We start from the raw sequence: 17566 nt of genomic DNA, 5'->3' as shown, positions 1-17566 counted from the left end.
ATTTTCGGAAGAGGCTTTAAATTGGAAAGGGTCAGAAATATGTTTGTTTACAATTTGACTCTCTGTAGAGCGTACGGACCTGAATGTAGAAGAATTGATAATACATCGTATCGCGAATAAACCGCATTTTATGTTTATATTAGACAAACTAGAAATAAAAAGAACCAGTTTGAATTATTTTTAAAATCTCAGTAACCCTTAATTTCTTTTTTCTAAAAATTACAAAAAAAATCCATAAATTAAATCAAGGACTCTTCTCCTCTTCCCCTTTAATATAAAGTACAATTATTTGGGCTTGGGGAGTTCCAAGCACTATGCAAGTAAACAGACATCTATGGGATCTTCCGAGTTAACAGCACGTCAGTGCTTTTATTAATGTCTCGTTTTCACTAAATATTTTCTCTTCCGGTGTTCATTACTAATCGAGATGAGGCCTTTTAAAGCAGCAAGACAGTTTTGTAACGTACTGCTCAGAAAGGTAAATATAATTAGTTATATGACAGCATGATAATTTTCCTTCTCTAAGATTTTTTTCTCAACTTTTAAGAAACATACTTAAAGGCCTTTCAAACCTTGGGAAAATTAGAAGTTTAAAAATGTACTATTATCAAAAGTTTTTGAAGAAGGACTCAACATAGGAATGATTATAGAACGGATGTCGAAAGCAAATACATAAATGAAATAAATATTATGATAATGATTTTCAAAATACACTTGTAACCAAAATGAAAGGACAACTGGAAGATTTCATTGACGACAATATGTCAGGAAAAGATTGAAGTCTGAAGCCTCTCCTAGAAAGTGGAAAAAAAGTTTTAAGTTTATAGTTCTGAAAATTTTAAAACCCTATCAAAAACTGGTATAGTTACATGATTGTCAAAAGATTGTTTTAGTTATCAAAATTTATTTGACTTCAATTCGTGACATACGGAAAAGAGCTACATGTAATTTACGAAAAGCGGAAACCTCTCATCATATACGTTGTAACATGTAGGAAGACAGACATTCAAAATTGAAACTTAAACTTTGAACTGTGTTATTGTTTTACATCATTAAAACGGAAATACAATGTATATGTACATGTACGTATCAACAATATATCAATTTTGAAAGAAATAAAATCTATGTTTTTGGCGATTGGAGATTTGACTATAAGTACGTTTTCGCCTATTGAATGTGGTTTCTATACACATGTGCATCTTTTTTAAAATGATAATTTTCGTTCTATTTCTAAAAATTAGACAGATAAATACATTACTTTTTTCCATTTTCAATTGTAAGCCACCGTCACACAAGACCACGATCGCACCACGTTCATCGCGATCTAAAATAAATTCAGATCGTTGTGAGGTCGCGGTATGAGCGGCATAAAAAGGTAAATTTTCGTTGTTTTCACGATGCTATTACGTTCTCATTACGCTTCTACAACGATCCCGCTTAGATTATATCACGTTATCACCGCGTTTATTTCTGCGACCTCACTACGATTATCACAATCTTACTACGCTCATCACGTTCTCACTAAGACCATACCACGATTTATCCGATTGCAACACGATCTTACCACGCTTTTAATGCGATTAAAGCACGCTCTTACCACGATCATAATACGATCATACAGGGTTCATGCCGCAATCTTACTACGATTATGCTCTCAGCAATAACGACAACATCGTGTTCCTGATAAATACTGTTCCATTCCTTCTATTCCTCATTAATACGTAGATTTTTCGGAAACAAAACAGTCATGCCACCAAAATCTACCAGAACTCGTGGGCGTAGTGGAACTTTCCATATGTAATATTTGATCCTTTGTGAATGAAATTTTCGTATAGCATTGGATAATATATTATATAATGGAACTTTTGGAACATTTTAACATGGGTAGGCATTATATTTGTAAACATTTAATACCTCGCTAACGCTCGGTATTAATATATTAACAAATATAATGCCTACCCATGTTAAAATGGGCATAGAGCATGGCATGAAAGAATTATTTCTTAATGAAATAAAACACTTTAATGATTTCAATATCCAACATGATATATGTTGATAACCTCCCTTCATAAGACAAAATTTAATGACAATCCGTCTATGAAATATTGTCTCAAAATACACAAAATATAACCTCTCTTGAACGGGACAAAATTTCATTGTATTCATCTGTGAAATATTGTCTTTATACGGACAAAATTCCACAATGAAATTTTGTCCTGAAATGTTGTCCTTCTCTGGACAGGTTTTTATAGATAAGACAATATTCCATAAGACAATATTTTGCTTTACGTTGTCTCATTGACATACAGTGGATATCACTTCTAACCTCTAATCAAATCTATCAAAATCTGTCAGGAGAACTGTTCTATAGGACAGTATGTAGAACTGTCATCCTGACACCTTTTAGACAGTTCTAGCTAGAACAGTTCTAACCTAGAACTGATTTGGTCAGTTTTACCTAGAACTGATTTAGACAGTTCTACCTAGAACTGATCCTGACAGTTCTACCCTAGAACAGTTTTAGACAGATCTAATTAGAACTGACCAAATCTTTGGTCAGTTCTACGACTAGAACAGTTCTTCGGCTAGAAAAGTTCTACGACTAGAACAGTCCTACGATTAGAACTGATTTGGTCAGTTCTACGGCTAGAATTGATTTAGTCAGTTCTATCCATAAAACAGTTTTAAGAACTCTTTGTCTGAAATATAAATAAGTCAAAAGAATATAATATAGATTAAAAAATTCTCATCACAACACTGTTTTAACTGCAGTGACGTCATTTAGAACTATAACCAGTTCTACAATCCTGACAGGTTTGGTCAGTTCTACGACTTGAACATTTTTATACAGTTCTGATTTAGTCAGTTCTTCTCACAATTCTACGGTTAGAACTGATTTTGAAAGTTCTACCTAGAACTGATTTCGAAAGTTCTACCTAGAACTGATTTGGTCAGTACTACCTAGAAATGATTCTGACAGTTCTACTTATTATTGTTCTAGGGTAGAACAGGGTTGAGTTCAATATCGTAGCAGCTATCAATATCTATGTAACAACTAGTATTTAGCTACACGGTTCAATAGTCAAAATCTACGTAGCGCTACGTAGCAGCTACGATATTGAACGCAGCCCAGTTCTATGACAGATTATTCTGACAGTTCTTATGAGAAGTTAGAAGTGATCTCCACTGTAACTCAGGCCGTTAGTTTTCTCGTTTGAATTGTTTTACATTTGTCATTTCAGGAGCCTGTAATTCAGTGTTTGTCGTTTGTTGCTGTATTTCATATTTCTTTTTCGTTCATTATTTTGTACATAAATCAGGCCGTTAGTTTTCTCGTTTGAATTGTTTCACATTTATCATTTGTGGGCCTGTTATAGCTGACTATGCGGTATGAGTTTTATCATTGTTGAAGGCCGTACGATGATTTAAAGTGGTTAACTTTTGTTTCATTCGGTCTCCTGGTGGAGAGTTCGCATTGGCAATCATACCATATCTTCTTATTTTTATATTTAATGTAAGTACTATCGTTTAATGTATTGTATAGACACATATCTCTTGTTAAAGACTATATGTTACCCTTTAGATGTCTTAATTATCTTACAAAAACAAAATGATAAGCAAGAAGACGACATCTTGAAACCGAGAAGAAAATTTTGTGATATTAGTAGAAACAAAACAATTGTGACAACACACATTATTTAAAAACATATAAATTAATTGAAATACATTTTATGACATAAATTTTTCCATAAATTTCCATAAATTTGTGTAAATAACCGATTTTTCGGATATCCATTGTTACGGGCCGGTAGAACTACCGGGTTAATAACTGTCAAGGTAATTTTTTTACTTAAGGGCAAACTCTTTTCCTTTATATTGTTTCCTAAATTTTATTGTAAAAATATAATTAAATACTGTAATACTGTAATTATTCTCTGGTAAATACAATTACAATTTAAATTTGAGTAAAGTCTGGCAGAGAACGCTGTCCCCCCTCCCCTTCCCCTTCCCAAGAAGTGAAGATAACTGGTATGTCAACAACAAAACTCAATAAATACTTACGTCAGCCAACCACTCCAATAACTGGAAAGAAGAAGCTAACACCTGTACTCTTTGTGGACAGTAAAGGCAACTACCTGGAAAAGCAAATCAAACCAGGCATTGACCACCACATTAAATTTTGGTGTGCATAGTCAAGAACAACATCTAAAGGACTTCACTGGCTACAGCAAAATTTAGTCCATAAAATTGGCCACCTGGATAATATTTCAATATATATATGGTTGGATACATGCGATTTAACAACATTCGATCCAAAAACATGATGCGTCACTCTGCATCCTAAACCTGAAGAAGCCGTCGAAACCGCCACTCAAAATTTTCGAAATATTGCAGAACTTCTACGTCCATATGCCAACTGTAAATTAACCTTCATTGAAACTCCTCCATACTAATTTAACAGTGGAATATCAAACAGAAACATCCTGATACCAACCAATTCATTAATCAAGACAGTGCCTTAAGCAGATACATCTACCAACTAAATCAAAACATTAGGACTATAAATCAGGGACTAGGCGTTGTATCACCGTCACTATCCGTTGACTTAAGCCACTACCAAAGCAAAAACTCAAAAAATAGCCACAAAACTTAAGGCTAGCAGACAAGTACAACTTTACTCTATACAAGGACGGAGTACATCCAGATCCCCTCCTAGCTCGAGTTTGGATGCGTAAAATTGGCAAACTTATGCAAACTGACTGTTTCGCCTAAATTTAAATAAAGAATACAACTCTAAAAACCAATATCAACAAGAACTTTAAAGCAATACCAACTATATTATTATCAACTTTCTGTTTCCATAACAACTTCAGGCCACGAGTAGATACATAGTGAGTTTGATTAGTAATTTGCAGTCGACAGAGGGATTATCCACAACGTACCTTATTGCTGATCAATCGTAATCTAGTGCATTGGACCCATGTATCCTAACCTGAAGAAACAAGGATAAAAAACCATAGCTTAAAGAGTTAAAAAGTGCCATCCAGAAGGAACTGAAGATCATTGTATAGCCTTCGACTGTAAAGAAGAGACATTAGAACATTTGCTTATAGAATGTGAAGCGTTGAATTACCTGTGAGAACCTATACTACAAACAATAAAAAACCTACTAACCACAAATAGGAATGTGCGTGTAGAAGATCTCACATGTGAAATGACAATTCAAGTATTAATGGACATTACAAAAATACAAAAGGTATACAGAATCACATCTGACCTGATATCTCAAATAGAATTCCAATCAAGAAGACTATTGTTCCTCAAACACAACGCACGATATCAACTGGTGACGAAAGATCAAGCAAAGAAAAAGGCTGCCTGAGAGTGGGTGCAAGAATGGGAGGACAGCAATGTAAAATTTAAACAAACATTTTAAAAATTTAGTCTACGTAATATTATTTTTAACAGTATAATCCTTTTCATTAAATCTCAAGAGCTTCAGTTCATAAATATTCTGTGAATTAACTGTAAATAGTGTAACAACATCATCTTTCTATTTGTTCTCATTATACACAGTGTATACATTAGTGTCAAATTAACTTTAAAGATATAAAGGCGAATTCCTTAAGGTCAAAGACCAAAAAACTTGTCTTTTTTCATTTTGTGAAATCTAAAAAGTGAATATGTGACCTAATCTGTAAATGTTATCATATTAAATATTGATCAGTAGACCAAAAATAAAAAATATATGAAAAATAACTGCTAAAAGTAAAAATCATTTTTTTTTCTTAATTTGCATGTAAAAAGTCTTAAAACCTGTAAACTTCCCATGCAAAAGTCAAAATAAAACATGTAAAGTAAAACCTCCTTTGTAAAAACACATAAAGACTTAAAAAATGTAAATAGTATATATAATGTTGTTGTGTTACGATTGTTAATTTATTGTTAATTTATTTTTTTTGGTGGTGGAACTGTTCGACATACGAAAGTATGGTTACCCTATAACGGGTGTAAAGATCCAGAGAAGAAGAATTACCTACATGCCATTTGGCTTGTTGATTCATTGGCAAATACCCACATCTCCTTTCACACGTTAAAGATACTTAGTCGTAAACTTTTGAGTTAATTTATCTGTTGTCTTGCCTTTTTATTTGAAGATATATGGAAAACATGGATATGTCACAACCCTAACCCACTTAGTCACATGTGTAGTTTGTCCAGCCAGTGTATAGCCCAGCGGACAGTAAAGACGGTTCTTAGTTGAGAATGGCAGAATATTGTGAAGATGAGGTCCAGTCAGTAGACGAGGCAGACAAGCATTCATCTCAAAATAATCAGACAGATTTACAGGCATTATCCAGTCCTAACAAGGGTATTTATTATTATTTTTTTTTCTCCGTGAATGCGATAAGATTAAGTTTAAGTTAATACAACAATTTTAAATATCAGCTTGAAGATATCGATAAAGTCTTTTCTCCTCTGAAACCATTAGAACATTTTAACCAAAAAGTGTCATTGTGTTCCTTATAATATATTGTTTGTTAAAAATATATTCCTTAACAACCCATCAGAATGGTTGACATGGCTAGAAATAGAAACATACGGGTAAAATAGATATATTTAAAATTATAATTGAAAAAGAATTCATATTACTTAAAATATCAAGATCAACTTACATACCATTTTATCCAAGTATAGGTTGTGTCAGTCAACTGTCATCTCTTAGCTTTAATAAAAAAAATATGTTTTTCTGAAACTAATGAGCCATTTGGAACCAAGGTTTACCACAAAGATCCTTGTGTTTAATGATGCCACTTTAAAAGTAACCACTCAACATGGCAGCATGATATAAAAAGAACATACTGTAGAGATATAGAGAGGGTCTATCAAGATCTTTCTACTGCTAATTTTTACCAAAATTGTCAAAGAGGTAATGTCCCTAAAAGCATATTTTGCTATTGCATGTGTCTTAAAAAAGCTATAATAGATCTATAAAGAGAAACTAAAAAAATGACAAAAAATTATCAACAGACTAGATTTATTAATAAATTTATGAACATAGCTGACATTTGCAATCATAGTCATTGGCTTGAATGACTAATATTACCATTTTTACCACTAAAACACTGCAAAGTCAAATTTGAAAGTATCAATTGGAAAGATAAGGTGAAAAGTCTTGTCATTTATTTTGGCCTTAACAAAAAAGAATGTGAAACACTAAATATAGATAGACAGTTTGAAAAATCAGAAAGGATACTAAATGATTGGAAGAAAAGAAAATTGAGTATGATAGGAAAAATAACTATAATTAAAACACTAGTTCTTCCCAATATAACATACGTTGCTTCATTGAAAAGCAGTGAAATTATAAGTCAATTTAAAAAAAATCTTATTTAATTTTTTATGGGAGAGTGGTAGCGAGAAAGTTAAACGCTCAGTGTTAAGAAAAGATTATATTGAAAGGGGATTACAAATGACAGATATTGATGCATACATTGAGGCTATTAAAATAAATTGGGTTAAAAGATTAACTGATGAAACTTGTGCTAACTGGAAAATCATACCTACTTTTTATTTTAGAGAGTTTGGGGAAAATAATTTAATATTTAAAATGAATCTTAATTCTCAAAGTCACTAGATAACCTTAAAAACTTACCTACATTTTACTTTGAAATTTTGAAATGTTGGATTAAAAATGGAGGAGGGAAGACAAAGGTACCGGATAATTATAGGGATATAAGAAAGCAAGTTATATGGGGAAACCAATATATAAAAACATGTGGCAAAAGTTTATATTATAGTCATTGGGTAAAGGAAAACATATTTTTTGTAAATGATGTAATTGATGATAAAGGAGAATGTCATAAAATATTAGATAAACTTAAAAAGAAACACAATTGGATCGCTGAATTATTTTCTCTTCGAAAAGCTTTACCCAAAAGTTGGATCCAAAAATTAAAGAGCAATATATCAAAACATACTAAAATCAACATAAAAACATCATCAAAACATTAAAATGTTTTGTAATGGATTGTATTACAATCTAGACAAAATTAAGTTTAAAGAAATTTATAATATTATAATCAGGTCAAATAAAGAGCTCCCAGTAGGTTTTTGCTCATGGAAAAACCAACTATCAGGCGAAAATGTTATATATTTCATTAAGAAAAATCTATCTTTTACCTTTCTTTTTTTAAAAGATAATAGATTAAAATGTTTAGATGGAAACTACTGCATACTATTTTAGCTATTAACCATTATCTGTATCGCTGGAAGGCAGTTAATAGTGAAAACTGTGAACTATGTTTCAAATCTGATAGCTATAATCATTTTTTCTTTGAATGCACATGGGTAAAAAATTATTGGAAATTACTACACCAAATATTTATGTATCTTAATATTGGTCAACATGTTTTTTGTCTGAAAAATCTTGTAATAGGGTACAAAATTGAAGATGTGGAATATTATGTACTTCATCATGTTATAACAATTGTTTGCTCTGTGATTTATAAATGCTTTTATTTATCAGAAAAGAGACCAAATATGTGAATATGATGTCAGTCCTAAAAAACGAAATTGATACACAAATTTTATATCATCCGGAAAATTCCATTCTGAGAAAATTTCAAAGAAAATTTTTAGAAATTTGATTCTCTGTCTGTCTTGTTTATATTTGATTGACCTAGATTTTTGGGAATCACAAAAATTTCATTGAAATAAAAAGAAGAAAAATTTCTAAACAAAATTGCTCTTTAATTTTTTGTTTGAATATCAGATATAGTATATTATTCAATGTTTAGTGTATTTGAATGCTAAGTTGGTCTCTTTTCTGATAAATAAAAGCATTTACAATTGTTATAACATGATGAAGTACATACATTATTTGCATTCAAAGAAAAATGATTATAGCTATCATTTCAGATAATGGTTAATAGCTAAAATAGTATGCAGTAGTTTCCATCTAAACATTTTAATCTATAAGGTAAAAGATAGATTTTTCTTAATGAAATAACGGGAGCTCTTTATTTGACCTGATTATAATATTATAAATTTCTTTAAACTTAATTTTGTCTAGATTGTAATACAATCCATTACAAAACATTTTAATGTTTTGATGATGTTTTTATGTTGATTTTAGTATGTTTTGATATATTGCTCTTTTCGAAGTGAAAAAAACAACAAAAAAAAACCAAAACATCCTTGTGTTTAATGATGCCACTTTATAAGTAACCACTCAACATGGCAGCATGATATAAAAAGAACATACTGTAGAGATATAGAGAGGGTCTATCAAGATCTTTCTACTGCTAATTTTTACCAAAGTTGCCAAAGAGGTAATGTCCTTAAAAACATATTTTGCCATTGCATGTGTCTTAAAAAAGCTATAATAGATCTATAAAGAGAAACTTAAAAATGACAAAAAATTATCAACAGACAAGATTTATTAATACATTTTATGAACATAGCTGAAATTTTCAATCAAAGTCATTGGCTTGTATGACTAATATTACCATTTTTTTGCGTTTCAGGTATAAACTATAAGGTCCGAGTACACAGTTATTTCGTAGTGCATTTCTTTTAGACAATAAATGAAAATTAAAAAAATCCAACCTGCGCTTTCTCAATAATATTTTTACAGTGTGTTGTACTACTTTTGGGATAAATTATATCAAAATTATAGAAAACTTCATCAGCTCTAACTCAAAATATGGACAATTTTATGTTAAGGGGGTCTTGAAATCTTTTTAAAGCTTCCGAAGTGCTAATTTTTGACCTTTTTCAGCTGGACCTAATCACTACTTTACATTAAAATTTATGACCCAAATTTTTTTACAGTGTCATTTCACCCCCTACTTGCTATATGAGGCATAAAACATGGAGAAATAAATTTGGAAGGGGTATAAAAAAAAATTGGCAAGTAACACACAATCCACACTAAGGACTTTTATTCGTGGACAACGAAAATCAAAGGACGATAACTGTGTACTTGGACCATAAGTAATATTTGTTTGTTTTGAGATTGTGACACAGTGGTGACTGCTGTACCCATATTTTGACTATTTTACCTTTAATGTCTGCTTTGTTCACGCGTCGTTGTAAATATAATGGAATTTGATGCGACGTTCATACAAGTGAGAGGTTTAGCGCTATAAACCCAGGTTCAATCTAATATTAGGAAATGCCTGTACCAAGTAAGGAATACGACAGTTGTTATCCATTCGTTTGATGTGTTTGAGCTTTTGATTTTGCCAATTGATTAGGACTTATATCAACAAATTGACTGTGAGGGTTGGTTGAAGACAAAACTTTACGACAAAAGAGATGCGTAAAGCTTCCCAATTGTTACCTGGTGAAGTTGTAATCGTCACTTCGTAAATATGACTGACGCCATAACGAGTTGGTTGAACGTTATGGATTATTCGTTATACAGATGATATCGGATGTTTTCCTTATATAGTTGTCTCATTGGCAATCACACCACATCTCCTTTTTTTTATTATGAAATTAATTCCTTATACATGAAGGTGTAAATGTGTCAGAAGGACATTTTTTGCATTTTACAGATACAATCATAGAGCATGTAGAGAGAAACTATAAACAACAAAACTTATCACCAGTGTAAGATCTACAGATAGGCTAAGTTGGAAACATGGCTGAAATGTTCAGTCAACTTTATATAGGAGTTATGTCTTATTGAATGACAATTTTTTACCCATTTTTGCATTTTTGTCAGAAACTAAGAAAGTAAAAGAGAGAAACTTGCAGCACCAAAATAAGATCTATCAAAAAAGCCTGCATGGTTGAAATTTGATTGTTAGTGTAAACTCTTAATGGATAAGGAGAAAAAATAAGTTAGTATGTAAACATTTTTTTGTATTCATCAGACTCCATTCTTTGTATGTACATGTACTACATGTACAGGTAAATTTCATGTGAGGTGAACATCAATTATGATGTAATCAGGTGTACAAAATCAAATGACACTCTTTCTTTAAAGGAACAAATATTACGAAACCATATGACGTTTTAATTCCAGAAAAATATGTCATGAAGGTGGAAATAATATTATGTAATATTTGTTCCCAAGAATTTTTATTCGGTCTTTCCACTTTTCTGTTGAAAGACCTATTGTATTTGTTCTGATTATTTTTTTTTTCTTCCGCATAATTTTGTTCTTGCGATAAATATTTGTTTCGCAATATGTCGCTTAGATATTTCTGATATTGTATCGTAAAGTTCATGCGCTTTTAAATTTCACACTGCTTAGACGAACAATTTTCTTTGTAAGAGTTATCTCCCCGAACACTGTTTTTCTTGTGACTACATCTCCGTAACCGTAAAAGAAAGCAACAAATTTGTTTTATACAATTGCTCGTTATATCCGTCGCATGATTTGTCCTATTTTGATCGAAGCGATATGAACACTCCATATGAGAGTTATTTCCCCTTATGCATGTGATATGAGTGATATGCATTTCTATCTTGTAAACCATAGACCTAGGATCTTTTGATCTGAGGTTTTTGATCCAAAAATGAGAAAATTAGGTCAAGGTCAGAGGTCAAGGTCATATTTTAAATTTTGAATTCGGCTTGTTTTTAATTCTTTTCAAAAACCATATAAAGTATTGACAACATATTTTTACTAAATAGTAAATTGCGACATGTCATAACACATGAATTTTGGTTGAAAGGGTACGCTAACATTAAATTGGAGTTTTCTCCCCTCTTATATTAAAAACTAGGCATATAGTGAATTAGTGATATAACTCATTAACCATATATAATTAAGACCTATGGTCTTTTGATTTAAAGCCCTTGGTGTATGACCTTGAAATTGAACTCAAGGTTTTAGGTAAAATTGACGTTCTAGATTTTGACCTTTGTTTTTACCTCATATGTATACATGATAAAGCCATTGGACTTTTTGCATTACATTGCAAGACACTTGACCATGGAAAAGCCAACTGGAAGTGACCTTGTGTAAACCGGAAGTAGCTTTTTTTTGTTCTTTATTGATATAAAAGTATATAACACGAGATATTTTTGGAATCAGTGTCAAGTAAACATTCAAATGATACCGGAAGTAACATTTTTCAAACCGGAAGTAACAAATTATCTCCCTTATTTTAAAAATATTGCATAGAAACCATATATTTTTGGAATCAGCGTTCAATAAGCTATCATTTGACGCTGGAAATTACATTTTAAACCGAGTTTTACTATTTTCATATCAAAATATGTGTTTTTTTGTTGTGGAAAGAACTTCAATTAATTATCCATGATGATAGTTTTACACGAAACAAATATATGTTTACAATAAGAGCTGAAATTGTCTGATGATCTCTCCTTATAGTTATCAAAGGTACCAGGATCATAATTTAGTACGCCAGACGCGCGTTTAGTTCATAAGACTCATCATTGACGCTCATATCAAAATATGTATAAAGCCAAACAAGTACAAAGTTGAAGAGCATTGAGGATCCAAAATTCCAAAAAGTTGTGCCAAATACGGCTAAGGTAATCTATGCCTGGGATAAGAAAATCCATAGTTTTTTCGAAAAATTCAAAGTTTTGTAAACAGGAAATATATAAAAATGACCACATTATTGATATTCATGTCAACAACGAAGTGTTGACTACTGGGCTGGTGATACCCTCGGGGACAAAACGTCCACCAGCAGTGGCATCGACCCAGTGGTGTAAATAGTTATCAAAGGTACCAAGATTATAATTTAGTACGCCAGACGCGCGTTATAAGTTATTGTCATTGAATAACAATTTTAACCGGATTTCGAAAGGAAAAATTGACTATTAATTTGGGAATATAAGGCAGGCAGCATATGGGTGGGTGGACGGTCATCCGGCGAACAGCTGCCAAATAGTGTCCTTGCATTTACTAATGAACCGTTCAACCAAAGCTTTTCAAATTTTAATATCATGTTGTTACTGATGACAAAATGGAGGTTAATTCAATATTGAAAATTTTTACTTTCATCGTTCGGGAGTTGATTTGTTGGTTTTTGAAAGATTGAGAAATGGTGTTTCCAGTCGTGTCCGTGCTTTAACTCATAAACCGTTCAACCAAAGCATTTTAAATTTTGATACGTTGTTACTGATGACAAAATGGAGGTTAAGTTTAATTTTGCCGATTATCACTTTTCCGGTTAAGGAGTTAAGGAACATTTTGTACTTGAAAGATTGAAAAGGATGTTTCCAGTTGTGCCCATTCTTTATCTCATGAACCATTTAAGCAAAGCTTTTTAAATTGTAATTTGTTGTGTCTGATTTCAAAATGGAGGTTCAGTTAAATATTGACGATTTTCACTTTCACCGTTCAGGATTACAATTTTTAAAAGATTGAAAAAGGGTGTTTCTAGTCGTGTCAGTTATTAAACTCCTTAACAGTTCAACCAAAGCTTTTTAATTTGTTATATGTTGTTACTGATGACAAAATTAAGGTCAACTTCAATATTGATGATTGTCACTTTTACCGTTCAGGAGTTATGGTTTTTGTTATTGAAAAATGCCAGGAAACAAATAAATATAAAAGAATCCGGTTTTCTGTCACTCTGACAACCTCTTGTTATATTTGTGTTTTTGACTAAGTTTTTTGTTTTTTGTGTTTTTGACTAAGCTATAATCATCGATAATATAGATAGAGATACTTTAATCATCTTATTGTTTTAATTTTTTTTTTCAAACATCAGATACTTGAGTTTTAGTTTGGCAACCTTCATTTTTTTCTACATACTTTTAGAATTTTGAAAGTATTTCCAAGCATGAGATAAATGTAGAACAAAATACAAAACAACAAAAAACATGGTTAAATGCTACAGTATACATATACAGTACCAAGTTGATTGACAATTTAAAAAAACAAAATATATATCATAGTTGAAAAACTATATTGAGATGGAATCAAAAACATGTGCAGTTTAATTATTATCTGGGAAAGAAAACTAATATCAATGGAAAAAACTGTTAGTTTTCAATATATATTTACTTGCTGCCAGGGTTGTTGCAAAAGTAAAAAAAGAAAATATGTAGAACTAAATAATTAAGTACAATTTTTTATTGCAGAATTTCAAGTGAGAAGCACACAGATTCCATTGAATAAAGCTCAACCGTAAGTTTCACTCTGCAAGTGATTTGATATATCTTTGTTAAAAACTTATCAATTAATTTAGTGTAGTGAAAACCTTTTGAAGAGACATCACAAAATCTTGTTTTCTACTTCATTCAATGTATGGTAGAATATATGACACATTGATGAACACATTACAGTACTTTATTGGATAGAACAAGTGAACATAAATATAAGAAGATGTGATATGATTGTCAATGAGATAACTCTCAACAAGAGACCAAATGACACATAAATTAACAGCTATAGGTCACCGTATGGCCTTAAACAATGAGTAAAGCCCATACCATATAGTCAACTATATAAATGGCCCCGAAATGACAAATGTAAACAATTCAAACAAGAAAACTTACAGCATAATTTATGTACAAATTATTGAAGGAAAAACAAATATATTAACACAGCAACAATCGACAATCTCTGAATTACAGGCTCCTAACTTTGGACAGGCACAAACAGAATGTGGCGGGGTTCATGTTAAAGTAAAGTTCACCTTGTAGAATAATGCTAAAAATTTCGGACAGTTTCTAAGTTCTCAAAATGACCACATTATATTAAAATATCAAATTTTAGCAGTTTTCCTAAAGCTGCTGGATCAAAAAGTATTAACCGTGTGAATTAGTCCTAACACAATTAAAGAAGATAAACCTAAAAATTCCCAAAATGTAATTGGTCTTGTATAGTATAGTAAGAGTTTTTACAGGACAAGAGTGGGACACATATATATATATATGTTTTTAGGCAAATTCTGTATTTACGGAGTTACGTAGTCAATCTCTTGACTGAAACAATAATGTATTAAATTAGGAATGGAAATGGGTAATGTGTGTCAAAGAGACCTTTGACACAACAACATATTTAGCCTTAGTACCATGATCAACTCTTGAGACTATTACATTACACAGTTACAAAGTGGCAGGACTATTTTACCATGCAGTGTCGTCATCTTTTCAGCACAGTATTGTCCATAACTTCAGCAGGGGTGATATTTGAGGGTGTTCACTCTTTTGACTGATCACATTTTTTTGTTGAGTGGAACAAAATTAAATGTAGTTTTTGTCTCGGCTTGACCTGGTCAGTTTAAGGGGAAACACTTATGGTATATCAATAATATTTGGTGTGAAGTTGTATAAGCATTGATCCACGGAGAGGATTTGACCCTGCCATCTCTGTCATGGTCTATTGACTTTGAATCTTTCGCTTAATTTTCATGTACGAGTTTGTGATTTGGTCAGTGTAAAAGGAACCAAGTATGATAAGTCAATGATATTTGGTGTGAAGTTGTATAAGCACTAGCACGTTGAAATTGTTTGGCCCTGTCCACTCGTTCATAATCTATTGACTGAAAATTATGCATAGAATTGAGAATGGAAACGGAGAATGTATCAAAGAGAAAACAACCCAACCAAAGAGACAAAAAAAAAATAAAACCCAGCCCAAGGTCAATAATAGGTCTTCAATGGAGGGAGAAAATTCTACATCCAGAGGCCTGCTTCAGCTGGTCCATAAATAATAATGTATTCATGTAATGATGCCCCACTAACCTTCAAAACATATAAATGAACCAAAATTAAAAAAAAAAAAACATGCATAATTTCGGGCCAATCATACCAATATTTCGGACCTAATTTCTATTTCAAAAAACAACGGCAGACATTATCTGTTAACAAAACTCTGTTCGTTACTGGTTAATAAGTTAAATAAAATTTTGGAGGATTGCAACACAATTTCATATAGCAGTCCTAAGTATGAAATTGTTCAAATTATTATGGCATATTGTTATTCTAAATTATTTCCCAAAATTGATCGCCCTGAAGATCATAAAAAACATTTTATTAAAATTAAGTATGTCAATAAAGGCTTTGATTTTGTAAATATTGCCGGTATATTTAACGACCATTCTGTTAAAGAACAAATTCCTGGATATTTTGACAATACTGAGCTACCTCTTATTTGTTATATTTACAAGAAATCTACCCGGAAATTTGTGTTTAATTATAGTCAATTGTGTAAAGATGTTAATATCAGTGAAAACTAGAACACACCCGCGAAATCGCGGGCATATACAGCTTGTGAACTGTTGTAGGATGATGTTTGTAAAAGATAATTATGTATCAAGGAGAATTTCAGAAAAGGTATCAAAAGCCCTCTCCCTTTTTCCAAATTTCGATATTTGTTTCCTTTCTGTTAAATTCAACTATTTTCGTGTTTCTGGCCTCAGACCACAATTATTCTCCTTTGCTACAATGCATCTTTTGGTAAAAGTCAATTAAATTAAAAATTTGCACCGCTTCAAACATGAAATAAATGTAACTAATTATATATCGACCGTTATTAGTCTAATAAAATATGCTTCTAGGACGATCGGATCCATCAGTGGTTTTTCTTCTGAGAGACTTATTAACATGCCAATGGTAGGATATGAATCTTGTATAAATGACTAAGACCGACACTAAGGCTAATTTGAGGGGTGGTCGGAGGGGTCCTGATCCCGAAATCCCGGTCTTAAAAACATGAAATCCCAAGATGCAGAATTTAAAGAAATTCATATCCCGAAATACCGAAATCGAAAAATATATTCCCGGATCCCGTATTGATTAATCCCCAGATCCCGAGCTTATAAACACCCGATCCCGAAGTCCCGAAAAAGGTCCTGCCTCCCTCAAGTTTCTCCCCTACTTTCATTGTTGCAAAATCACTACTTTCACTTTCAACAATAATTTTTTATGCTCCATTTATGTGCAATATATTTTCTAGTCTGTACATCCGTGCGTTCGTTCGTTCGCTCGTGACGTCCGTCCGTCTGTCCCGCTTCAGGTTAAAGTTTTTGGTCGAGGTACTTTTTGATGAAGTTGAAGTCCAATCAACTCGAAACTTAGTAAATATAGTGCCGAGGTGGCATCTGTGTACTATGGACACATTATTGTTTCCACATGTTTTACTTATCTTAATATATATATATATGCAACTGGTATGACCCATTGACTGACCTAAGAGGGGGCCCGCTCCAGTCACGCTTCAGTGATTCCCTATATAAGCAAACAATTTTTTTTCCCAAAAAGGGGGGCCCGGGCCCCCTGTGCCCCCCTAAATCCGCCTATGTATATATTAAAGTAGCATATCGTAGTTTACATGTAGATAAAACGAATAAAATAATTGTCCTCTCTAAGGAGGTATAATAGTTGTGGTTCTTGCGATATAAACACCATGGATATGGAGAACGCTCTGATTGGCTTATTTATTTTTCGATTTTTGTTATCTATCATACGATTGGTTGTTTTCAACCGGAAGTCTAATCTATGACTTAAAGTCAGTCTGATGACGGAATCAATATCCGGACTCCATTTTTGTCGATTTTCTCCAAAAATAACTCAATCTGAATAATCATAAGAATGGATGACAAATGCGACTATGCCTGTT

At 32.1% G+C, this 17566-nt stretch overlaps 1 protein-coding gene across 1 annotated transcript in view; it reads left to right on the top strand.

Annotated features, from left to right (window-relative positions):
* Positions 1–396: 396 nt before the first annotated feature.
* LOC143058577 (uncharacterized) overlaps positions 397–17566 on the top strand; it is a 77729-nt gene continuing 60559 nt past the window's right edge. Inside the window, exons 1-3 of the mRNA XM_076232059.1 lie at positions 397–478; positions 6159–6373; positions 14083–14128. Of these exons, the coding sequence (XP_076088174.1) occupies positions 6268–6373; positions 14083–14128 (152 nt within the window). The 5' untranslated portion in view covers positions 397–478; positions 6159–6267. The remainder of the gene's footprint in view (positions 479–6158; positions 6374–14082; positions 14129–17566) is intronic.

The sequence above is a fragment of the Mytilus galloprovincialis genome, chromosome 14 (genome assembly GCF_965363235.1).
Source record: "Mytilus galloprovincialis chromosome 14, xbMytGall1.hap1.1, whole genome shotgun sequence".
Classification (NCBI taxonomy): domain Eukaryota; kingdom Metazoa; phylum Mollusca; class Bivalvia; order Mytilida; family Mytilidae; genus Mytilus; species Mytilus galloprovincialis.
The sequence above is the reverse complement of the archived record's forward strand: the minus strand, read 5'-3'. Positions and strand labels throughout refer to the sequence as shown.